At 30.2% G+C, this 27,552-nt stretch overlaps 2 protein-coding genes across 3 annotated transcripts in view; both read right to left on the reverse strand.

Moving 5' to 3' along the window:
* Positions 1-27,552, reverse strand: part of LOC139497170 (uncharacterized) — a 545,683-nt gene that overhangs the window by 433,756 nt on the left and 84,375 nt on the right. The gene's annotated exons all lie outside the window — the stretch shown is intronic.
* The window catches only part of LOC139497171 (epidermal retinol dehydrogenase 2-like), a 46,261-nt gene that overhangs the window by 7,807 nt on the left and 10,902 nt on the right, over positions 1-27,552 (reverse strand). For both annotated transcript variants that reach the window (XR_011657701.1, XM_071285264.1), the window contains exons 2-4: positions 16,021-16,186; positions 12,670-12,914; positions 4,000-4,125 (exon numbers count right to left, since the gene is read on the reverse strand). Coding sequence is in view for 1 of the 2 variants with exons in the window: in XM_071285264.1 (XP_071141365.1) it covers positions 4,000-4,125; positions 12,670-12,914; positions 16,021-16,186 (537 nt within the window). In the remaining variant the exon portion in view is untranslated. The remainder of the gene's footprint in view (positions 1-3,999; positions 4,126-12,669; positions 12,915-16,020; positions 16,187-27,552) is intronic.

Consider the following 27,552-nt stretch of genomic DNA (forward strand, 5'->3'; position numbering starts at 1 on the left):
AATGAATGTAAAAAAAAAAATTTAATGAATTTGTGGCAATTTCTGCTGTGTGTCAAAAACATATAAAATGCTATCCCACAATGTTACATCTAATAAACAAAATCATATCATTACACACTGCTTGATTGTAGAACTATAAAATTAATTGAAAATATTGACACTTATACATCAAATTGATCATTGATTTATGTTACTGACATGGCCCTTCAACTTTTTGTTGTCTCATTAAATAATTAAATGTCAGGAGGCCCTAGTCCAGTCTTTACATTCTACTTTGATATGACAATGATCCATGGTAAAATAAATGAAAATATTGAGTTATCTCCCATACAACTTTCTGTTTTTTACTTTGTTTATTTTTACTATGTAATTTTGTAATTTAATACGGTGTTTACTTTAAGAAAAATCTTAAATTCAGCCATTAGATCAGAAAAAACAAAATAGTGTAGCTAATTCTGATTGGAGCAAACAAAAGGGGAATGTGTTTAGTCCAGTTTATTTTTTTTTTAAATCTATCTTGTTTAAAAACACCAAATTAAATAATAAGGCCACACCAATTTGAATCCTTGTTCGACGGACCCGCCCGCACCTATTTTTTTCAAAACAGAATTTTTTTATTTTTTTTATATTCCCGCTTCCCGCATCCGGAAATGTAATCATGTCCATTTCCCGCACCGTTTTTTTTTTAATATTATAAAAACTAAGATATCAACATTTGTTTATAAAATCACAGTCTAACCTATATATAACGATTTTAAACATAAAAGCACCCCACCACACTTTGTAAATATCTGTGAGAATATTTGTTTCAGCATGAAACCTATTTATCCAAAGCGGGAGTGCCCTGATATAAATTTATAACAGCGGACTGTAAAGAACAAAAAATTAGTTACTTTCCCCCTTACTTATATTCCCTATAAAAAAATGTTCGTTGTTAGAATAAAGTACAAAGAACTTCTGAAGGATTTGCCTTCAACTGCAATTATATTGTATGCTGGCGAAACAAAACTATCCATAGCTGCTGCATGTTTATGCACCTGTCCTGATTGATTGAGGGGCCTGTCGTTCAGCAGTTATCGTTTGTTGATGTTGTTCATTGGTATTTTCCCGTTTGGATATACATGATATATAGATTAGATCGTTGGTTTTCCTGTTCGAATTGTGTACGCTAATAATTTTGGGGTTCTTTATAACCTGCTGTTTGGTCTGTATCAAAGCCCTGTGTAAAAGGTCATACTTTGACCTGTGTTTGTTATTATCAGGTTGAGAACAACCCTCCCTCAGACAAGGGGTCATTTTACTTATGTAGAAAAGAAAATAGAAATACCAAGGATTTGTATAGTTCTTCTATACAAAACCTTTGAAAACTTAGAATTTTGTACTCAAAAAGAGGAGAGTTACATCATATTTCAAACAACTTTTTCTAAAAGAGGAGTCCACTTATTTTGAATAATATTAAACTGTTAAAGTAAATGTGTTAACATGGTTAAAGTCCATGCAGGAATATTACAAAATTCTTGGACATGTTTTGAACATTTAATACCAGATAGATATATAGTTCTTTGAGAAAATATGAGCCCTTTTGTACAAACAAATATATTATAACTTATATTGATCCCTCATAAAACATGTAAAAGGGATATTTATAACATTAAGGGGTTGTCCCCAAACTGATTATGACTTGGATGGAGAATTGTCTCATTGTCAGTCACACATACATAGACCAGATTTAATTATTTCTTGGTGAACAGGGAAAAAATACTTCAGAAATTAAAGAAATGTCAAAGTACAAGTGATAAATCAAGCTTTAATATTGTCAAAACCTACTATTTTAGGTTTACAAAAAAAATTATAATCGCTCGCCTTTACTTTTCAAGCTTCGCCTCAAAAATTTGCAAATTAAATATTTTTTTATTAAAATTTTCAAATCGCTCGCTCGCCCCAAATTTTGGAGACCAAAAATCCGTAAAACAAGAAATTTGATTGGTGTGGCCTAAGTAGCACAATACTTATGCTTTTAGCAATGTGACATATACATGAATAAGACACAAAACACTGCTAAAGATATTCTGAATAAGGCAACTAGTTGCTTAAAATCCATATCTCTTGGACTCAAGTGGATAGTTGTCTCATTGGCAATCATACCACATCTCTTTATCTTTATACCATTCAAATGTTCTTTGTTTTATTTTGAACCACCTAGCCAAATACAGTATAAAAGCGCTTATTATTGGGGGAAATGTAAAATCACACGACATCTCCTTATCTTTATACAGTTCATTATGTCTACACAGCTACTTTTGCATAGGTACTATTTCTGTACTAAAAAAATGCAGTACTGGAAATTTACTTTTAATATTTAGTACTATTTCTTTACTTTAAAACTATTGTAATATTTGGGTACTTTGTATTTTACAGTACTTGATTTGTACTAAATATTTTGGTACAGAAATAAATTCAAATAATACAATATTCCATGTTTGAAATTCATAACTTTAAGAGATTTGAAATAGAAAAAGTTTCAAAATGCTGAAAATGTAACGGTAGTAACCAAAAATATGTAGTACCTAAATTTTAAGTACAAATAAAGTACTGTAAAATACAGGTACCTAAATATTACAATAATTTTAGAGTAACAAAATAGTACTGAATATTAAAAGTAGATTTCCAGTACTACAAATTTTTAGTACAGAAATAGTACCTATTCAAAAGTAGCTGTGAACATAAAAGAAGTATAAATGTATATGAAAATGAAAAAGACAGCTTTGAACTAAGAACCATATTTACCTCCTTTTCATTTATGGGGGGTCTAGAAGAGTTTAAGAATAAAAAAATAGATACTGTGGATTCATTTATTTTCGTGGGAATTAATTTTGGTGGATTGCTGAAAACTTGTATATTCGTGGATATTTGATTTTGTGGTTTTGCCAATCGCTGTATACAAGCCTATTGAAAAAATGTTATTCTTTGAACATTTAAATTAGTGGTTCACCTGTACCCACGAAATCCATGAAAATTGGTATCCAACGAATAATAATGAATCCACAGTAAGCATATTTACATAAAAATAGGATAAAAAATAAAGAATAGAGAATCAGGGTTTGCTAACATAAAAAGAACAGAAAATAATGGGCAAAAAATATAAAAAAAAGAGAATAATGATCTAAAAATTAAAGAATTCAGAAATGAAGGATCCCTTATCCAGAGCATCATACATAACTAGACAAATACTTCTCTATAGCTTCTGAACTTTTCACATCTTATTGTTAAATCAATATCATTCCTTAGATCTTATACAAATCATGGTAATTAAATTACAGAAATGAATGATGTCCAGAATAGAGAATTCAATATTGATAAAAAATCATTTGATGAGAATTTAACAGAGTAGCATAATTTTTAAAGATAAAGAAAAATGCCATAAAATTTAGTGAATACACAAATTAAGAAACATCCATACAGACCCTCATAGCTTCTAAACCTATCTTGCTGTTGATATAAAGTTCTTATTCAGATCATGGTAATAAATACAATGTCATCAGTACTAACATACTTATGTTTTAAAAATGTAAAGATGAATACTTATCATTCAGTACTAATAAACTGGGAAATGTAAAGACAAAAAAAAATCTAGGTATAAAAATCATTTTGTACTAATGGACTTATGATTTGAGAAATGTCATAAGAAACGGATCTTGGTATATATATTTATCGCTATTTTGTGCATTTTTGCATTGATGTTTTTTTGATAATTTTTCATATCATGCTACTCCCTTGAGATGGAAAATTATCGCTAGAAACTAAGGAGGCACTTGGCGTTGCTAAGGAAATATACATGACATCGACAAAGTCGTCATAGGTAAAATAGGGATAAACAGATTATCAGGGGTCATCTCAACTCTATTGCTTTTCTGGCTTTCGCCGTCCTGGCTCAAGCGAGAAAATCAATCTTGTTGAGATGATTAAGGATAATCTATAAATATATCATTCAGTACTTACGTTTTGAGAAATGTGAAGAAGTATATAGACCTTGGTATACATATCATCTGCTGGTTTGTCAGAATAGCCTGCATGATTTTTTCAACAGTATAGCTAACTTTCAATGGGGGCAGTATCCATGGAAACCTGAAATATTAAAATAATAAACATATTAAATTTTAATCAATTGTTAGAATCTTTTGTTTAAAATCTTAATTAATATTACAATAATTTTAAATAACTATAAATTTAATTATGTGCACTCAGTGATCAATCTTTATAAAATCATGCTGCCATTAACATTGATCTCAAGTAGAGTTTTCTCATTGGCAATCATACCACACCTTCTTATTTGTATATGTAAAAATAAAATAATCAAAGCGCGAAAGCCCTGTAAAGGCAGTTAATTACAGGTTGTGTGTATTTCTAGTCTAGATACTATAGTATATCATTATCTTCCATAGTACAGAGGTGGTTTGTAGTATTTAAGATTAAGAGTTCTCTTGTACCTAGTTCACCTATATTCATAGTCTACTGTTTCAGTATATTTTCTGTACCTCGCCACGAAATGAATTTTTTAAGACATAGAAATTTTTTTCATATTTACATTAATAGACGTCTTTTAATTATTGATCATATACACATATTCAATGACTCCCATCCTATGAAAAGTAGTTGACAAAGACTGACTAGTCACCGTACTGTATGTATTGCAAGAACATCAAGTAACATAATGGTAAATGTGCATAGTTACATGTCAACTTTTTTGATGACCATATTTTTTAACTCAAAGCAAAATTATATTTCAGTATAAACATAATAAAGTAATTTACCGGTATGATTGAAAAAGGAGTTTTTCATTTAGAAAACAATGACATCTGGTGGTCATATATAATAGTCGTCTCATTAGCATTTTAACCACTTCCCATATTTGCAATTAAGACAAACATGACAATAGAAGATAATGATGCAATGCAAAAACAAAACTTACTTGTAAATTATGAAATTCTCTTTACGGTATGAGTTTTTCTCATTGTTGGCGATTGTACAGTAGTACCTGTAACTGCTTATACCCATTTTTTATGCACTTGAGTTTGATAAAACCACTAAATATCATGTATATACCACATCTCCTTATTTTTATATGCATTACAATATCATTTACAATTGTAATTCAAATCTATATATCAAACACAGGCACTTGTCTCAAAAAATAAAATTCCTATATACCTTAACATTAAGGTATATATAGGGGAAAATTTTTTTGAGACAAGTGCCTGTGATATCAAAGCAAAATGAATTGCACCACTTTCATTTATGCATCCTTTGGCAAAATACAAGTTCTTAAATTACACAATATAAATTTATTTATATAAAAATAAAATTTAGTATATGACTCTTAACAGATACAAATCAAAGAGCTGACTGATTGCTCTGAGGTGGAAGAAGGTGAATAAAAGGTAACTTGAATTACCATACCAGGCTGCTTTGTTCCATTATTGTTATGATGTATTTTTTTTTCTTCAAACAAGAATGTGTCATTAGGAAATGGATTTCCCATCCGTACAATCATTTTCTATGTTCAGTGGACTGTGAAAATTAGGTAAAATCTTTAATTTGGCAGTAAAATTATAAAGATCATATCATTAGGAACACATGTGTACTAAGTTTTGGGTTGATTGGATTTCAACTTCATAAAAACATACCTCGACCATAAACTTTAACCTCAAGCAGGAAGAACGGAGAGACCAGAAAACATAATGCCCATAAATGGGACATAAAGATAGTAAGACTTGTAACATAGATACCCAACAACTTTTGAAAGTTTTCATGTTTTTTTTAGTGCGCAACAACAATTTCAAACATTACATTTTTTAGCAAAGTATTTTGCACGATCTGGATTGTCTAGAAAAAGTGTCATATTTGTATAATGAACTTACATGCCTTTTTCTTAAGTCTGTTTGCATGTTTCTAGTTATTAAATCGGTAGAAAAGATGAACATGTAGCTAGCAGACCAGGGTTTATTTATTTGTGTATTAAAGAATATTAGATGCTTGTTGAAATTTCCAATTTTGAATTATGCACAAAGATTGACCTTTAACAGGTTGGGAACAACACTCCAAATGAGGGGTAACCCTCATTTGAAGAACATTACAACCCGCTGTTAAAAATGAGCACCTTTATATTCTTATTATTTGATGAAACTTTTCCCAGCCCAAGAACTATGCATTTATTTGTATTAAATGTTAAAAATTTAAACATGTCAAAAGAATTTTGTGATGTTTCTAAACTTATATATATCTTCTTTATTAATATATATATGACTCCTCATTTAGAAAAGTTGTTCCAAAATAATGAATTTTCCCACTTTCCAGTTAAAAATCTAATTTTTTTTTTATTGTTTTCAACAGTAAATTTTAAAATCACCCCTTGTTTTAGGCACAGTCCCTCATTTAAGGGACACCACTCATAACGGTTTGGGGGGGGGGGGGGGCACAACCTGTTTGTTGGTCTTTGTGAAAAAAAAGAATAGTGCATTGTCCTTTAAATGATTTTTAAATTGCATACAAAAATATAATATGTTACAACAAGTATTATGTCAATAAATTAGCATAATAGTCCCAGTCCCATATATTATATCAAATATTATTGGATGCCGCATTGACTTTAAATAGGTGCCGATTTGACAAGATGCCGATTTAACCAGGTGCCGATTTGACTTTCTATGGGTGCCGATTTGACCAGGTGTCGATTTGACTTGTACCCAAAAATACTCAGCTTAAAATATCTGATTACCCGATGAATCTATATTCATTGAATATTCTACAATAATAAGTAGATCTATTGCTTAATATGTGAAAGGGCTGGAAGATTGATGGAGTGATTTGTATCAGTTACATCACCACGATGTTTGCGATGTTTGCTTAAAAAATTATCAGCTGATTATGTAATGATTAAATTTGTTTGCACTTGCAGTTTTTAAATCCTATAATCTTGAAAATAAATCAAATGTCCTGAAATATTTATGTGAATTATTATCTTCCATCCATAGTTTGTCTTTACTTGTTTAGTAAACAAGAGTGCAGACACTGAAATGTCTCGCCTTCTTTACTAATCATTGATATTATGGTGATACTCCTAAATATAAAGCTTTATTACGACTGTCACATAAACTTAACATGAACCATGAAAATGAGGTCAAGGTCAGTTGAACCATATGCCAGGCAGACATGTACAGCTAACAATGCTTCCATACAACAAATATAGTTGACCTATTGCTTATAGTTTAAGAAAATAGATCAAAACACAAAAACTTAACACTGAGCAATGAACCTTGAAAACCAGGTCAAGGTCAAATAAAACCTGCACGACTGACATATAGATCATTAAATATTTCCCTATACCAAATATAGTTGACCTATGACATATAGTATTAGATAAAAAGACCAAAACTCAAAAACTTAACTTTGACCACTGAACCATGAAAATGAGGTCAAGGTCAGATGACATCTGCCCGCTAGACATGTACACCTTACAATCATTCCATACAACAATCATAGTAAACCTATTGCATAAAGTATGAGAAAAACAGACCAAAACACAAAAACTTAACTATAACCACTGAACCATGAAAATGAGGTCAAGGTCAGATGACATCTGCCCGCTAGACATGTACACCTTACAATCATTCCATACAACAAATATAGTAAACCTATTGCATAAAGTATGAGAAAAACAGACCAAAACACAAAAACTTAACTATAACCACTGAACCATGAAAATGAGGTCAAGGTCAGATGACACCTGCCAGTTGGACATGTACACCTTACAGTCCTTCCATACACCAAATATACTAGACCTATTGCTTATAGTATCTGAGATATGGACTTGACCACCAAAACTTAACCTTGTTCACTGATCCATGAAATGAGGTCGAGGTCAACTGAAAACTGTCTGACGGGCATGATGACCTTGCAAGGTACGCACATACTAAATATAGTTATCCTATTACTTACAGTAAGAGAGAATTTAACATTACAAAAAATCTGAACTTTTTTTTCAAGTGGTCACTGAACCATGAAAATGAGGTCAAGGACAATCAACATGTGACTGGCGGAAACTTCGTAACATGAGGCATCTATATACAAAATATGAAGCATCCAGGTCTTCCACCTTCTAAAATATATAGCTTTTAAGAAGTGAGCTAACACCGCCGCCGCCGCCGCCGCCGGATCACTATCCCTATGTCGAGCTTTCTGCAACAAAAGTTGCAGGCTCGACAACAAATTAATATCCATTATGTACATTTTCACACAGGTAAACTAATTTGGCTATAAATAGATCAAAGCATGTCTGTGTAAAATCTCTAATCTAAAATCGTAATTGTTATAACTTTATTTCTTTAAATAATAAAATTTAAATTTATGAAAATAATCATGATTGATAAAATAGTATTGCATAAAGTTTACGTTTTCGGAAGACTATCAATGTTTAGGTCATAGTTCTAGAGGCTTCTTCAAAAATTTGTCAACAAACCAATATGGCCGCCACACGTGATTACCTTTGCACATGTGAAAAACATATTTCTGACAAAAGTGAGATTTCTCTTGTCAAAAGGGATTTATATTTATATTGCAATACATTATTCAGAAGGAGGTACATAATTCAGTTTAGATTATATTTCTTATTCTATGAGCATTTAGAATTTAATCAAAATTCTCCCAACACCAACGTAGAACGTACTGTGTCATATACACATACACGCGTAGATCGACTGGTAACCGATCGTAATGTTACACATATATCAAACAGCTAACTCCCGGAACGTAGTAGCGGGAACCAGGATAATACGTAGACAACATACATAACTTACGAAATTGAAAACGCTTACGGTACAAAATGTATCTCGTTCATAAACCGAATTCTGCTTTGAATTATAGAAAATACAATATTTATCATGTTCAGTCGAACTTTCATTGTTATATCAACGTCTGAACTGATTAAAAAATCTTTAGATGTCAGATAACACTCGAAATTGACCCGACCTCTTTCCACACGGAATACAAATAATGATAGTTTGTAATCAGGTTGACTGCTTATAATGCAAAATACACATTTATAACAATTTTTTTAAAACGAACAATACACATCGATCGTTTCTTTATTTCCCAATGTAAATGAAAGAAACAAAAACCATATCATACCATAAAGAGGAGAGGAGAACATTGAACATTTACGGATCTATTTCTGGCCAAAAGACCCCCTACATAGATTTTGTTGGATGTCGCGTATGAGAAGATGTACCTCATGACTTGAAAGTCAGGCCTTAAAGCACTGCCTTTAAAAACTAAAAGTGTCCTACAACATTTTAAATTTTCAGCATGCTTCTGCTGTATGGGTTTTGCTCATTGTTGAATGCCATAAGGTGACCTACAGTTGCTAAAATTAACATTACAATGTATTTGTTCTCTTGTGGATAGTTGTCTCAAAGTAACTGTTTTGATGTCTAGTTCGTAAACTATTGTATCAAAGAAATGTTGATATTTACAAACAAATAGTAAAATCAACAGCTTGTCAATATAAAACTTAATTCAGAATCTAAACAATGTTAGAAGTTCCAAATGAAAATAATGTCATGTCATTGGTTGAATTTTCATTTACAATTTGTAACATTGTTTTCAACCAATCACAATGTTTTGGTGTATGCTTTTGAAAACAAGAGTGCACACGCTGACATGTCTCGCCTTCTATACTAATCATTGATATTCTGTTGATAGTCATAAGTACAAAGCTAAGCTTTAATACAACTGTCACATAAACTTAACATTAACCAAAATAACTAAACAAAGACCAATGAACCTTGAAAATGAGGTCAAGGTCAGATGAACCATGCCAGGCAGACATGTACAGCTAACAATGCTTCTATACAACATATATAGTTGACCTATTACTTACAGTTTAAGAAAAATAGACCAAAACACAAAAACTTAAAACTGTGCAATGAACCGTGAAAATGAGGTCACGGTTAAATAAAACCTGCGCGACTGACATAAAGATCATAAAATATTTCCATACACCAAATATCAATGACCTATGGCATGTAGTATTAGATAAAAAGATCAAAACTCAAAAACTTAACTTTGACCACTGAACCATGAAAATGAGGTCAAGGTCAGATGACACCTGCCAGTTGGACATGTACACCTTACAGTCCTTCCATACACCGAATATACTAGCCCTATTGCTTGTAGTATCTGAGATATGGACTTGACCACCAAAACTTAACCTTGTTCACTGATCCATGAAATGAGGTCGAGGTCAAGTGAAAATTGTCTGACAGACATGAGGACCTTTCAAGGTACGCACATATCAAATATAGTTATCCTATTACTTATAATAAGAGAGAATTCAACATTACAAAAAATCTGCACTTTTTTTTCAAGTGGTCACTGAACCATGAAAATGAGTTCAAGGACATTGGACATGTGACTGACGGAAAACTTCGTAACATGAGGCATCTATATACAAAGTATGAAGCATCCAGGTCTTCCACCTTCTAAAATATAAAGCTTTTAAGAAGTAAGCTAACACCGCCGCCGCCGCCGCCAGATCACTATCCCTATGTCGAGCTTTCTGCAACAAAAGTTGCAGGCTCGACAAAAACTACACAAAACACAATAGATTCTGAAATAACCAGTTACAAGATAAAAAAGATAAGGAAACTTATCAGAAATTTATTTTTTTTCCTACATATATCATGTATATAGGCTGGAGAAAACAAAAATTTTATTGTATAAAATTTCCTTCATTATTGTACATCTAAATTTTCATTGAACCGAAAGTGACCTCTTTAATCAAGAAATAAATCCCCTATTGTAAAATACAAGATGCCTAAAACACTAAATTTGAGCTGATGTCAGGTGCCTATGTCTTCATTTCTTGTAACCAGAGAAAATTAAAGGCTACCACAAATAGGTCAAGCAATTATTTAAAACTGAAAATGTAATTGACTCCTATCAATGATGTTGTTCACTACTCTTCTGAGATATAAATAAAAAAAGTCCTTTTAATTTCAACTCTAATTTTTACCTATTGGTTTTGAATAACTGACCTTTCTGTTTTACTTTTTAGTCAAATTTCTTCAAAAAGTGGACCATAAATCTAAAAGTAGATCAATGGACCAATTACCTTACTTTTAGGGTGTCCTTAGAAATAAGATACATGAGATATATATTTTCAATAGCCTTTTCTACAAGGGAATTGAAATTAAATATTTCAAACTTTTGTAATGAAATATCATAGTTACTGGCTCTGCCTGGTCAAACTCTTAACTTAAATGTCCTGAATTATCTGAGTGTATTCAACGTGAATTAATGATAACATATATAAGTATTGTTACATGTATTGTTACCATGTTTAAACAAATTCTCTAATTTTGGTGCTATTTTCACATTTCCTGACCATTGTGAGAAAAAGCTCGGCAAGCCTCACGCTTTAAATATTAAAATTTAACTGTCTAGAGTGGAGAAATATCGTAATACACTTGTTGCAGTTGTGGAATCTATATGTATACAATTGCTGCATGCATAATTACAAAAATTTGTAAGTATGTAGGTAAATAAATATATGAGCCCAAATAGTATATATATATATGATCAGATAGATTCTATTTGTTATGTTGGCAAGGTGCAGATTCAGATGGGGTGCAACTGAACCACACACCCTCTCCCTAAAAAGAAAAAAATTCTGTAAAAAAGGTAAAATTAGTCAATTTTGCTTCCAAAATGAGGTCTTTTAACTTCAAGGGGGAAAAGGGGGTGCCTTCAATTTTGTTTGATAGGGACAGTACCTTTTTTGTCTAAAAAAAACTGTGCCCATTTTTTTTTTTTATAACATAAAATGAAATTCTGTATAAATAATTATAATTATTCCATATTGGTATTATTTTAGTAGGTTTCTCTATATGAATTGGTTTTTGAATAAAAAAGCATATTCACCTGAGAAAGTGTTATTCACCACGCTAAACGTCACGCGCTTTTACATGCAACGTTATGGTAAAATGTTTCATGTGTAAAAAAAATTTGGTATATGTTTGTCATTAAATACATTTTCTTCTCTCGGAATATGGAATAAAACAATTACTGTCTTTTGTTTCGGTAAATATGCGGTTTTATTGACTTTTGAAAAACTGATATTCACTTCGGCCGTCGGCCTCAGTGAATATCAGTTTTTCAAAAGTCAATAAAACCGCATATTTACCGAAACAAAAGACAGTAATTGTATAATATTCAAGAAAGTACTTATGCAAATCAGGACATTAAATTTTAGGGTTCATATGGAACTTATTTGTAAGATGAATTTTCAAATGAATTGATTTAATCAATATCATAATTGACCATTAATAATTTAAGATTCTGAATAGCATCTATGTATATGATATAGTCATGTAGACAATACATACCCCAAATCAATATACTGTAATAATCAATGGTAAATATATTTTAAAATATAGGATGTTATTAAAAGAATGGTCATTTTTATATAAAATCACATAAAATTTCAAACCATTTTTTTGCACATCCACATACACACAATAATTGGAAGCGACCCCAACTCCTGTGGGCTCAGTCTTTAACAATAAGTGTTTTAAAAATGCAAGTTTTGTTTTAGTACTTTGATAACAATCATACCTCATTTTACATCCCTCAAACATTCCCGTCTCTACATAAGATGGACAGACTAGAGTTGTATGAACCCCATCATGACCTCCAAATATTAGTTCGTAACTTAGCACCTCTGTAAATCCAACCACACCAAACTTAGAAGCACAGTACTCTGTCAGTTTGTTGATACCGACCAATCCAGTAGAACTCGCTATGTTTACTATGTGGCCGTGATTTTTTCTTATCATTGTAGGCATGAAAAATTTTACAGTCTGCAAATAAAATGAAATATTGTAAATTATACAGTGGATTTCGTGGATCAAAAATCTAAATCTTCAACTAAATAAACATTTTACAAACTCTTGTACACAGACTTTGGGTAATCAATAAATCTGATTATTCATGGATGTTTTCCTCCTTTCACATAATTGGGAATCTACAAAAAATAAATGAATACCAGGCATGTATTGTTTAACATGTTTTGTGGGTTTTTTTTTCTAAAATATAAATCAAAGAATTGATCATGACCTGACAGGTGTGAGAAAAAAAAAAATGTTTCTTATAAGTTATCTCCCCTTTTTTCTAATTCATTCTTTATATAACAAAAATACATTGTACCTTAGTTTAAACATATCCATTTATAGTGGATTAGGATACAAGTTATTGCAACTGATATTCATCCCTTTCCACTTTGTGGGTTCGAGTGCTTAACTTTATGCGGCATTAGCCTGCTCTTTTTTCGAAATCTACAAGTGTGTCTTTCACTTGCAAGAGATATATATGGCTCTCCCTTAACATGGGTCAGCATTTTATTGTCCCTTTCCAACTGACTATTATCGTTTCTTAAGACCTGATACTGACAAATGACGTCTAGGGAGAGCCTATGGTTATCTCCCTAAACAAAATTATAATTCTTCTTACATATTTATTTGCCAAACCATATAATTTTGGGGCTTTTAAAAGTTTACTATGCAGTTTGGACTTATTGTTGAAGGCTGTACAGTGACCTCTAGCTGATTTTTTTTTCTTGATGCAATGATTCAATTTTTTTATGTTTTTATTTTGTATGAATCACAATAATTTTTTTTTTAAAACTTAAAATTTAATTTATGGCAATTATTCTCATAAAAAAACTTTCACTCCTCTTCCCTGATCAAAAAGGTTTTTTTCTTTAAAGTTTTTTAATAAAAAAAAACTATACCACTTAAACTATAAAATTTCAACCTTTAAGGTTTATTTTTCAAGACAATAAAAATGCATTTTTCACCTGTTCACAACCTGCATATTTTCCCATGTTTACATGCTACAGCTGTTGTCTACACCTATAAAGGTGTATAAATGACAGGTCAAACTGACCATAGACTGACCAGTAAGTCTAGGAATGTGGCCAGGTGTCAGACAAGTTAAATTATTGTTATGTTTGTGACATCCACCATGAAAAAATAACAAGAGAGAAATATTTTTATAAATTAATATGGATACTTCTGTTTATCACCTGCCAACATGGGAAATTGTTATATGCATTTTATTATCCTTCAAATTTTCCTTTTGTGTTAAAAATGTGAATGACCATTTATGAATATGTTTTTAAAAGCTTTTATTATGTTTAACATTTCATTTGAGTTTTTGGATTGGGTTTAGAGAATAGAGAGTTAAATAGGCCAAAAAAATAAGAGTAGAGAATATTGGGGTGCTTTAAAATATGAAGATGAGATGATAATACAAAATGTAGGACCAAGCATTCAAAGACTAGAGAAAACTGAAAAAATAGAGATATGATGATTAACTATGATATTACCCAAAAACATTTCAAATTAAAAATAAGTTCACCATTAAGAAAACAAAATCATTGTATGAAATAGCTAAGGCCATATTTTGGAAAAATATTATAATTATGTTTAAATTCCTCATGCAGAAAATTAAATTGGTTTCTGTGCTACAAAATAACATTACAGTACTTAAGAAAAGTAAACGTTATGATTTGTAAATAAAAAATCCTACATTTAAATGTTATCAATTCATCATCATTATTTAATAGGTGACAAAATAACTAGGTCTTCTTATTTTAAGTTCATATATATGCTATTAAAAAAATTGGCCAACACGAAATTGTGTCCATAGTACACAGCTGCTCCACTCACACTATCATATTCTATGATCAGTGGACTGTGAAATTAGGGTAAAAACTCAAAATTGGTATTACAATAAGAAAGATCATATCATAGTGAACATGCGTACTAAGTTTCAAGTTGATTGGACTTCAACTTCAACAAAAACTACCTTTATCAAAAACTTTAACAAGAAGAGGGCACTTTCATTTTCTATGTTTAGTGGACCGTGAAATTGGGGTAAAAACTCAAAATTGGTATATTACAATAAGAAAGATCAAATCATAGGGTCACTGTGTTTCAAGTTGATTGGACTTCAACTTCATCAAAAACTGACTTGATCAAAAACTTAAACCTGAAGTGGGACGGACAGACAGACGTACTTATGGCAGCCATTTGTTATTGGTAGTGGAAGAAGCCAGAGTACTTGTGGCAGCCATTTGTTATTGGTAGGGGAAGCCAGAGTACTTGTGGCAGCCATTTGTTATTGGTAGTGCAAGCCAGAGTACTTGTGGCAGCCATTTGTTATTGGTAGTTGATTAGACAGAGTACTTGTGGCAGCCATTTGTTATTGGTAGTGGAAGACAGAGTACTTGTGGCAGCCATTTGTTATTGGTAGTGGAAGCCAGAGTACTTATGGCAGCCATTTGTTATTGGTAGTGGAAGCCAGAGTACTTGTGGCAGCCATTTGTTATTGGTAGTGGAAGCCAGAGTACTTATGGCAGCCATTTGTTATTGGTATTGGAAGCCAGAGTACTTGTGGCAGCCATTTGTTATTGGTAGTGGAAGCCAGAGTACTTGTGGCAGCCATTTGTTATTGGTAGTGGAAGCCAGAGTACTTGTGGCAGCCATTTGTTATTGGTAGTGGTAGCCAGAGTACTTGTGGCAGCCATTTGTTATTGGTAGTGGTAGCCAGAGTACAAAAAATAACAGAGCAACTGACCTTTGAAAGGAAAAGTGGCAATGCAGCAGTCAATAAAAATTATGTTTTCTCACCTAGTAATGGGCTAATAGGTTGACAAGGAAGACTTTTATATCATATGGTCTGGGGTATTTATAGGTTTCAGTGGCGGATCCAGAACTTTTCCTAAGGGGGGGGCCCGCTGACTGACCTAAGGGGGGGCCCCGCTCCAGTCATGTTTCAATGATTCCCTATATAAACAACCAAATTTTTCCCACAAAAAGGGGGGCCCGGGCCTCCCTGGATCCGCCTGTGGGTTTGGCCCTAATACAATGCTATATAATACAAATTACTGGTATGTATACTTACCCAGTAATGGGCCAACAAATTAACACGGAAGACTTTTTCTATCATATCGTCTGGGGTATTTATAAGTTTGGTTCCAGATACAATGCCAGCATTGTTTATCAAAATAGCCACATCTCCAACTTCTTCTTTCACTCTCCTTCCAACTTTCTTCACTTCCTCCTTTATTCTGCAATAGAAAAATATAAACTTATAGACCTAATCTTTTTCCATCTTACACTTGAACTTAAATTTTATATCACTGGGGGATCCAGAACTTTTTAAACTAATTGACTTAGACCTAAACAAGGGGAAGTGCTTCAGTTATGCTTCAGGGATTCCCTATATAATCATACAAATTTTACCCACAAAATGGCGATGGAGATGTACAACATACAGAACAGGATTATATTGTGTAGTATCACTTATATTTGTGGGTACCAATTTCTGTAGGTTGAGGAAAAATTTCGTTTTTTATGGATATTTGATTTCTGTGATTGGTTTAGCAAAAGTCTGCACTATTTACGGCTCAAGAAATTAAAATTGAACTCTGTTGCTTATTTAAATTCCTTGTTCACCACTTTACCGTCAAATCAAGGAAAATCAAGGAATAATAAATAATAATAAATCAACGGTATAATATTATGATACAAAATTATCACTGGTATTGATCAGGCAATGTTGATATGAAGGCTGACCATTCATTGAAAATCATTGACAGACTTAACACATGTCATAAATACAAAGTGTAATATAATGAAAGACTTCCATCTTAGCCACTTTCCTTTGATTATTTAGAAACTAAGCTTTACAAATCATTTCAGTTTCAGGTCTAATGCATATAAAATTTAAATCTTGGTATCTGTAAGGAGTTTATTAAATTCGTGCATAATTAAAGTAAATGGATATATTGACTTTTCTGCACATGTTATTCCTATAATTCTTGTTCTGATAGTTCCTATATGAACATTCCATGGACAGTTTACACAAGAATCAAACATAAATACATGTAATCCTTACACTGATTTGGTCAAATTTGTATGGTATTCAAGATTATACAGAATATTTTTGTAAATTGTCACCAAATCTGATAATGTCTATTTTGTAGGACTTCTGAAACTGTAAATGTGTTTTTGTCATCATTTCACATTGCTTATCAAATAATTGTTTATCTTTTTTTCACCAACACTTCCCTTATTTGTTGTTACATACCTTATATAGATGAAATATCTTTGCAATTCATTTTTTTGGACACCTTTATTAAAATTAGAGGCTCGCAAGGCAGAAAAATGTTTTGTTCATCAGGGCTGGACTAATAAATTGTGCTTCTTCAACAATGAACACTCATTAAATTAAAATTAAAAATTTGAATATATAATTCATTTCCAAATCAATTTTTATTGATCTTTTTCATATGTACCACATTTCTGCATCTTCATTCTTTATTAACTCTCAAAATTTGAAAAATTTATTCAAGGTCAATAACTCCTCCATTGTATATATATAGGAAATACACTGGCAATTTTGACAAAACCATTATCTTCTAGGACTTGTTTGCTGATCATATTCAAGTCTTACTGATCATGTTGCTTTTAATTATTTTTTTCCTTATTTTCTAGTTTTTTGCACAATTAAACATTGTCATTATATAAGGACCTGAATAAGGAGTAGTTGAACTTCGAATGACAATCACATTGAAAATGTTTGCTAAGTAGTAACTTCTATGCATTTTCTCTATCATTACAGCAATTTCAAATTTTTACCAAAATTTTATTTTTTTCATAAAATTGCAAAATAAAATGTTTCTGCTCTATATCTAAAAAATCTTCTCTTTAAAAGAATTCATCTATTTCTTATAATTATAAACAGTGATTAGGACACATCTTAGAATCAGTCTCTTGGTAATTTCCTGATTAAATTCAAGATTCCGATTAATTACTCTAGCTTTCTTTACAGTGTATCTGCATGTTATCCATTAACATCATCCTTTGCAATAAATTGATCAAAAGATCATAAAACCATCCTGCTATCTCATTGTCTTCTTCAAATCAATAAGCATAAAATTGATAATGTAATTAACACCAGTACAAATGGTATAAGTAATTTGACAACATTCTTCATTGAAAAAAAGAGGTGAAAGTTAAAACTATAAAGACTGCATTCAAACTCAAAAGACAAGTTGAAAATAAACTGAAAATTAGTATTCTCAATTTTATGTTGTATATGCCTTATGTCTTTTTTACCATGGCTAATTTTCAGTTTATTTTCAACTTGTCTTTTAAGTTTAGTGAAATAATTATATATCTATATCAAGATGACAATTATCGATCAATTTTTACCATAAAATAAGAAAAAATTGCTGAATGAAAGCTTCCCCTCCAAAAAAATATTGAAATCTATTCTTTATCCATTAAATTTATAATTTCTTGGTGTAAATTATATACACCTACATTGTTACACTCCCATTAGTTTTACAGTATCTATGAGGCTACGTACATCTTAACAACATTTTACGTTGAAAAGATCAATTCAATGGATATTTACCATGTTAAGCAGCTTAAAAATGAATACTATTCTGACTAACTGCCATATAAAATTACCAGTATCAGGTGATTGTAAGCCTGATATTAAGGTTGGTGATAGAGGCAATTCTACATCCAAAGCTATTAGAAAGTTAACATAACTAAGAATGGTAGTAATTATTAACATCACACCAAGATGACATTTAATATACATTTTTGTAATTTGATATCCTGCATTTATCAGGCTTTAATTTCCATAAAATAAGTTCAAATTGCTGCAGCTCAGCCTCTCCTTAAAATTATTGAAATCTCTCCTTTTGCATAACCGAAAAAGGTCTATTGCTTGGTGTAATTAAATTATATAAGATGCACCAAATAGAGCTAACACCAGATGCATCTAAGTGTATCCAAGTAAAATTTGACGACAATCTACATTGAAAAGCTTCATACAAAGAATATTTACCATGTTTAAAGCTGATTAAAAATGTCTGATATTCTGTACGGTATGAAATTATCAGTATTGTAAGCCCATTTTAAGCCTAATAAAATGTCAGGGTTTAAAGACAAGTTAAATTTTCTTCACACAAAGCTAGAAAGTCAGCAGCACTAAGTAATTAATGCAAAACAATTATATTTAAAAGACAGACAGACAGGCACATCTGTTAAACCATGTTAATATTTGTCAACTTTTTCCACTTTAAATTCCATTTGTTATGCTTGGCTGATCGATATATACAGGATTTAAAATGATTCTGCAGAGTTTTTGGTGAGTTAACCGAAAAGATGTAATAACACTATCTGTTTTAATAGAATGCATCTGAAATTCGGTCAAACCTCAAACTGATTAAAATAATAAGAGCATGTGTCCATGCATGCTTAACTCCTACAAGTGTCAGGTGAGTAAAGAATGCAGACATTATCCTGGATCTGAATTTAATCAGATTGGTTAAAACCAAGTTGTGTGAAACTTGTGTTAGAGTAAACAAGAATGTGTCTAAAGTACATGGACGCCCCACTGGCACTATCATTTTCCATGTTCAATGGACCATGAAATTGGGTAGAAAATCTAATTTGGCATTAAAATTAGAAAGATCATACCAAAGGGAACATGTGTACTATTTAGTTTCAAGTTCATTGAACTTCAACTTCATCAAAAACTACCTTGATCAAAAACTTTAACCTGAAACTCGCTCTTTCATTTTCTATGTTCAGTGGACCATGAAATTAGGGTCAAAAGTGTATTTTGGCTTTAAAATTAGAAAGATCATATCATAAGGTACATGTGTGCTAAGTTTCAAGCTGAGTGGTCTTCAGCTTCAACAAAAACTACCTTTAACAAAAACTTTAACCTGAAGCAGGACAGACAGACGGATGAACGAACAGACGGGCAAACAGACCTACAGACCAGAATACATAATGCCCCTCTTTACTATCGTAGGTGGGACATAAAAATATGTACTTTGTTAGTAAATTAATTTTAATAAATTTTTGTTCATGTCAAACTTGTTCGATAGGAAGAAAATACAAACCCTTTAGTATTTATTATTTTTAATTTCCATAGATGGAAACCGAACTTCAAATTTGACCTTAGCATGTCAAAGTAAAAAGTTATTCACTAAAAAAAAATTCAGTTATTTCAACATGATAGAAGAATTTAAACACTGAGAGGTAAAAAAGAAGAATTTAAACACTGAGAGGTAAAAAAGAAGAATTTAAACACTGCATGAGAAGTAAAACAAAATATTATTTGTATTATAAATTGTATACAATTTCTTTTTCATTTTGACAATAAACGTTAAAATTATTTGTCATGCTTTGTAGCATGTTCTCTTTATAAATCATGATAATTTTCACGATTTATTTTTTACTAAATTTTAGTTCAAATTTTAAGTATTTATACAAGGTTGGGTTTAGTAGGTGCTCATGAACACCTTACTTAACATTAAATCAGCTTTGATCTTTACTCAATCTAACTTGTGCAATATACATGTATATATATACATTGTATATATATATATTTTTAATTATATATATTTCTTGTTATGTTGAAGACCCTTTAAGTTCAACTGTTTGGTTGTAATGATGTATCTTTGTCATATTCTGCATTTGCATTCTCAATTTTCTATAATTAATACGTCATGACGTGAACATTTATTTATAAGTTTTACAAATTTTATGTACTTGAATCTAAGTACCCTCTGAAGACAAGCGCCAGTCATCATTTCATAAATTACTAAATTACATATATATTTCTATGAATTGATTCCATAAAATAAAATTGAAATCATGAATGTGCTATAAACATCAAATTAAAGATCGAATGATAACTTAGAAAATGTGAAATTTTATAATCTGAACGCCTTAAGAGAATTCATAAATATGAATATAAGAATTGTTTTTACGACTTTTTTTTGTTGAAACCAATTACAGAGACCTACGCATATATACTTGTGATCTTCAAATTGCCTAACACATTTTAGGGACATGTGACTTGATTCTCCTGAGGAGAACAGAAATCATTAACGCTGTTTAATCAATATATATATTAATGTATATATTCGCAATGTAAAAATATGGAGCTTTGGCCATGTTGGTATAATTGCCAAGGAAACTTTCTAAATAACTTAGCTGAACAGTCACAGGCACTCGTCTCAGAATTGCTTTCCTATATATCTTTATATGTACATGTTATATAAAGGTATATATATATATATATACAATGTAGGAAATTTTTTATAGTGATTTTAAAAGATTAAAACACAATATTTAATGTTGTAACCCAATTTTTTATATTTTTACCTATCAATAGTTATATGCCTGTTTGTTTTGTTCAAACATTGTTGTCAAGATAGCAGATTTTTGTTTTTGTTACGTACTGTCATACAAGTGAGATCTTTTAAGTTTGAAGCTGTCTTTTGTTTCTGTGTGTATGGTAAATCGAGAAATCTATAGATAACTTCTTGGTAGAATGGTACAAAAATGTAGCAAATTACTTCTTTAATTCTAGTGCATTTAACCAAATTATATCTTGAGTTGCCAAAAAGGGAAAAGGAAAAAAATGTAACAATCCAAGTACTGTTATACATAAAGTTAGAACAGATATTATTATAAATGTAAACTTTTGTAGGTCATAATAATTTCCACCACTGCATGATTCTTGTGTGAATTAAGTGGCATTTAAAATCTTTTATGTAATCCAGGCCTTGAAGGCATAAAAATTTCTCAGTGAGGCCAGACAGGAGTCCACAACTAGAATCTTACATTCAGAATTTCCATTAAAGAATTAAATAATATTAAGACACAAGACGTAAAGCTTTAAAGAGTCGGTATATACACTGTATATATATATGCATTACAAGTACAAACATTATAAGCTCTGAAGTGCTTTTAAATATAGATGCTTAATCAAAGTGTTATTAACACATGCTTATATAAAATCTAGTTAATTTTGGATTTAACAATTTGACTTCATCACACTTATTCTACCTTTTTTATTTAACATTAAAACATTCAATGTGACAGTCATTTGAGACATATAATATAATTGTGTTACCTATCTCCAATGTCATATAGATCACTAAACCTGCTTATAATTAAAGCATCATGATAAATATCATTTTAAATCGCTGCTGCGTGACTGTCTCTTTTTGCAACATTAAGTACAAATTCTGGGAACTCATTACACCATTTGATGTAAAGTGTAAATTTGATAAGTACTACACGATTTCTCTTTATTTATAATTATGTCCTATCAATTTGCTATTCATCTCAACAGGGATCAGTCTAGGTCCTTTAATTTCTTGCTAATATTTTTTTAAATTACAAAATGTAGAACTTTCCAATTGAGACTCATCAATATAGGAATATATTTATCATGTTTATTATAATTTTTAGTGTTCTCCCTTCAAATTGTGGATATATATATACATGTAGCATCACATTATTCTTTGTCTCTTTTTCACTATTCTTTATATTCTTTGCCTCTTTTTCTCTATTCATTATATTCTTTGCCTCTTTTTCTCTATTCTTTATATTCTTTGCCCCTTTTTCTCTATTCTTTATATTCTTTGCCTCTTTTTCACTATTCTTTATATTCTTAATTGCCTCTTTTTCACTATTCTTTATATTCTTAATTGCCTCTTTTTCACTATTCTTTATATTCTTAATTGCCTCTTTTTCACTATTCTTTATATTCTTAATTGCCCCTTTTTCTCTATTCTTTATATTCTTTGCCTCTTTTTCACTATTCTTTATATTCTTAATTGCCTCTTTTTCACTATTCTTTATATTCTTAATTGCCTCTTTTTCACTATTCTTTATATTCTTAATTGCCTCTTTTTCACTATTCTTTATATTCTTTGCCTCTTTCGTTATTCTTTATATTCTTTGCCTCTTTTTCTCTATTCTTTATATGCTTTGCCTCTTTTTCTCTATTCTTTATATTCTTTGCCCCTTTTTCTCTATTCTTCATATTCTTTGCCTCTTTTTCTCTATTCTTTATATTCTTAATTGCCTCTTTTTCTCTATTCTTTATATTCTTTGCCTCTTTTTCTCTATTCTTTATATTCTTTGCCTCTTTTCTCTATTCATTATATTCTTTGCCTCTTTTTCTCTATTCATTATATTCTTTGCCTCTTTTCTCTATTCTTTCTATTTTTATTTGCCTCTTTTTCTCTATTCTTTATATTCTTTGCCTCTTTTCTCTATTCTTTATATTCTTTGCCCCTTTTTCTCTATTCTTTATATTCTTTGCCTCTTTTCTCTATTCTTTCTATTTTTATTTGCCTCTTTTTCTCTAATCTTTATATTCTTTGCCTCTTTTCTCTATTCATTATATTCTTTGCCCCTTTTTCTCTATTCTTTATATTCTTTGCCTCTTTTCTCTATTCTTTCTATTTTTATTTGCCTCTTTTTCTCTATTCTTTATATTCTTTGCCCCTTTTTCTCTATTCTTTATATTCTTTGCCTCTTTTCTCTATTCTTTATATTCTTTGCCTCTTTTTCTCTATTCATTATATTCTTTGCCTCTTTTTCTCTATTCATTATATTCTTTGCCTCTTTTTCACTATTCTTTATATTCTTAATTGCCTCTTTTTCTCTATTCTTTATATTCTTTGCCTCTTTTTCACTATTCTTTATATTCTTAATTGCCTCTTTTTCACTATTCTTTATATTCTTAATTGCCTCTTTTTCACTATTCTTTATATTCTTTGCCCCTTTTTCTCTATTCTTTATATTCTTTGCCTCTTTTTCACTATTCTTTATATTCTTAATTGCCTCTTTTTCACTGTTCTTTATATTCTTAATTGCCTCTTTTTCACTATTCTTTATATTCTTAATTGCCTCTTTTTCACTATTCTTTATATGCTTTGCCTCTTTTTCTCTATTCTTTATATTCTTTGCCCCTTTTTCTCTATTCTTTATATTCTTTGCCTCTTTTTCTCTATTCTTTATATTCTTTGCCTCTTTTTCTCTATTCTTTATATTCTTAATTGCCTCTTTTTCACTATTCTTTATATTCTTTGCCCCTTTTTCACTATTCTTTATATTCATTGCCTCTTTTTCACTATTCTTTATATTCTTTGCCTCTTTTTCTCTATTCTTTATATTCTTTGCCCCTTTTTCTCTATTCTTTATATTCTTTGCCTCTTTTCTCTATTCTTTATATTTTTATTTGCCTCTTTTTCTCTATTCATTATATTCTTTGCCCCTTTTTCTCTATTCTTTATATTCTTTGCCCCTTTTTCTCTATTCTTTATATTTTGCCCCTTTTTCTCTATTCTTTATATTCTTTGTCTCTTTTTCACTATTCGTTATATTCTTAATTGCCTCTTTTTCACTATTCTTTATAGTCTTTGCCTCTTTTTCTCTATTCTTTATATTCTTTGCCTCTTTTCTCTATTCTTTATATTCTTGGTCTCTTTTTCTCTATTCTTTATATTCTTTGCCTCTTTTTCTCTATTCTTTATATTCTTTGCCTCTTTTTCTCTATTCTTTATATTCTTTGCCTCTTTTTCACTATTCTTTATATTCTTTGCCCCTTTTTCTCTATTCTTTATATTCTTGGTCTCTTTTTCTCTATTCTTTATATTCTTTGCCTCTTTTTCTCTTTTCTTTATATTCTTTTCCTCTTTTTCTCTTTTCTTTATATTCTTTGCCTCTTTTCTCTATTCTTTATATTCTTTGCCTCTTTTTCACTATTCTTTATATTCTTTGCCTCTTTTCTCTATTCTTTATATTCTTTGCCTCTTTTTCACTATTCTTTATAGTCTTTATATTCTTTGCCTCTTTTTCTCTATGCTTTATATTCTTTGCCTCTTTTTCACTATTCTTTATATTCTTTGCCTCTTTTCTCTATTCTTTATATTCTTTGCCCCTTTTTCACTATTCTTTATATTCTTTGCCTCTTTTTCACTATTCTTTATATTCTTTGCCTCTTTTTCTCTTTTCTTTACATTCTTTGCCTCTTTTCTCTATTCTTTGCCTCTTTTTCTCTATTCTTTATATTCTTTGCCTCTTTTCTCTATTCTTTATATTCTTTGCCTCTTTTTCACTATTCTTTATAGTCTTTATATTATTTGCCTCTTTTTCTCTATGCTTTATATTCTTTGCCTCTTTTTCACTATTCTTTATATTCTTTGCCTCTTTTTCTCTATTCTTTATATTCTTGGTCTCTTTTTCTCTATTCTTTATATTCTTTGCCTCTTTTTCTCTTTTCTTTATATTCTTTTCCTCTTTTTCTCTTTTCTTTATATTCTTTGCCTCTTTTCTCTATTCTTTATATTCTTTGCCCCTTTTTCACTATTCTTTATATTCTTTGCCTCTTTTTCACTATTCTTTATATTCTTTGCCTCTTTTTCTCTTTTCTTTACATTCTTTGCCTCTTTTCTCTATTCTTTATATTCTTTGCCTCTTTTTCACTATTCTTTATATTCTTTGCCCCTTTTTCACTATTCTTTATATACTTTGCCTCTTTTTCTCTATTCTTTATATTCTTTGCCCCTTTTTCACTATTCTTTATATTCTTGGTCTCTTTTTCTCTATTCTTTATATTCTTTGCCTCTTTTTCTCTTTTCTTTATATTCTTTGCCCCTTTTTCACTATTCATTATATTCTTTGCCTCTTTTTCTCTATTCTTTATATTCTTTGCCTCTTTTTCTCTATTCTTTATATTCTTTGCCTCTTTTCTCTATTCTTTATATTCTTTGCCTCTTTTTCACTATTCTTTATATTCTTTGCCTCTTTTTCTCTATTCTTTATATTCTTTGTCTCTTTTTCACTATTCTTTATATTCTTTGCCTCTTTTTCACTATTCTTTATATTCTTTGCCTCTTTTTTCTATTCTTTATATTCTTTGCCTCTTTTTCTCTATTCTTTATATTCTTTGCCTCTTTTTCTCTATTCTTTATATTCGTTGCCTCTTTTTCTCTATTCTTTATATTCTTTGCCTCTTTTTCTCTATTCATTATATTCTTTGCCTCTTTTTCTCTATTCTTTATATTCTTTGCCTCTTTTTCTCTATTCTTTACATTCTTTGCCTCTTTTTCTCTATTCTTTATATTCTTTGCCTCTTTTCTCTATTCTTTATATTCTTTGCCTCTTTTTCACTATTCTTTATATTCTTTGCCTCTTTTTCTCTATTCTTTATATTCTTTGTCTCTTTTTCACTATTCTTTATATTCTTTGCCTCTTTTTCACTATTCTTTATATTCTTTGCCTCTTTTTTCTATTCTTTATATTCTTTGCCTCTTTTTCTCTATTCTTTATATTCTTTGCCTCTTTTTCTCTATTCTTTATATTCTTTGCCTCTTTTTCTCTATTCATTATTAATGTTTGGCTAATTGTAAGTATTGGTCCACTTTCTATTCTGTTACCATGGTTACCCCTATCAAAACCCTCATAATCCATGCAGTAATTTCTAAAATCACAATTTTGATCTCAAAATTTTGTCTACTGTTCAATTTACAATATAATTTTTAACATAATATTTTTTTTGAATTTACAGACTTTTATTTATGTTGGTTATCATTTTAATCAGAAGTATGTTACTAGAGATAAATGGGGATGTCCCCAAAATATCATTTTAACTAAATGTTTACAACAGGTTTAATGAGGGTCTAATAATAAATTGATGGTGTAAACAGAAAAGAAAAATATTCTTAAAATTGTAAAAACATTACAGAACAGAATAAAGAAATTACTTAATTATAGAAAAATTGAATAGTAAAATCCTTTTCTCATGAGTCAAATTCATACTATTTAGTAATTGTTTAATATTTTTAAAGATAATTAAAATGCCTTAAAAATATAGAATTTAAGGACTCCCATCAAGACCCACTTTGATAACAAGAAACTGTAACCATTGTGGTAACAATGATTTACTTGAAATGTATGTTTTCCATATAATAATATAAGAATAAAGATAAAAAAATCATCTATGATTATCATAATACATCAACAAAATTTAAACAAAAATTTACTTGCGGTGAAAGTCATGAAATTAAAAGTCAATAGTGTTTATTTGTATTATTACCATGGTTATTTGTTAATTACATGTCGAAAATAATGAAAATTAGCTACAGTTGAGCTTGTGGTTTAGAGTCACGAATTTATACAATGTAAGTGTTTAATTTGAAACCATAATCAGAATTTATCAAGCATGCAAATGATTTATTATAATTGCTTTAGAATAATAATTACTTAAAATCTTAGAATGACAAAATATATACTTCATCATATTTATACACAATTAAGATAAATGCTTGTGTTCTACATTGTACTTCAATGTTTTCACCTTCCTCAAACAATTATTAACTATAAAATAGATCCAGATCAACAAAAATCTCAGGTGAGACAAAAACTATGTACATTTATACCAATTTTTAATATAGGGTGACCAACTTATAAATCAAGTTACATACATGTATCAAAACATTTTTGTGATACCAATTTTGATGCACAAGATGTGCTCATTGCATTGATTTGCAACTTGTCAGTTGTGCTTAATTGAAGATCTACAATGTTTAAAACTAAT

Source organism: Mytilus edulis, chromosome 12 (genome assembly GCF_963676685.1).
Source record: "Mytilus edulis chromosome 12, xbMytEdul2.2, whole genome shotgun sequence".
Classification (NCBI taxonomy): Eukaryota; Metazoa; Mollusca; class Bivalvia; order Mytilida; family Mytilidae; genus Mytilus; species Mytilus edulis.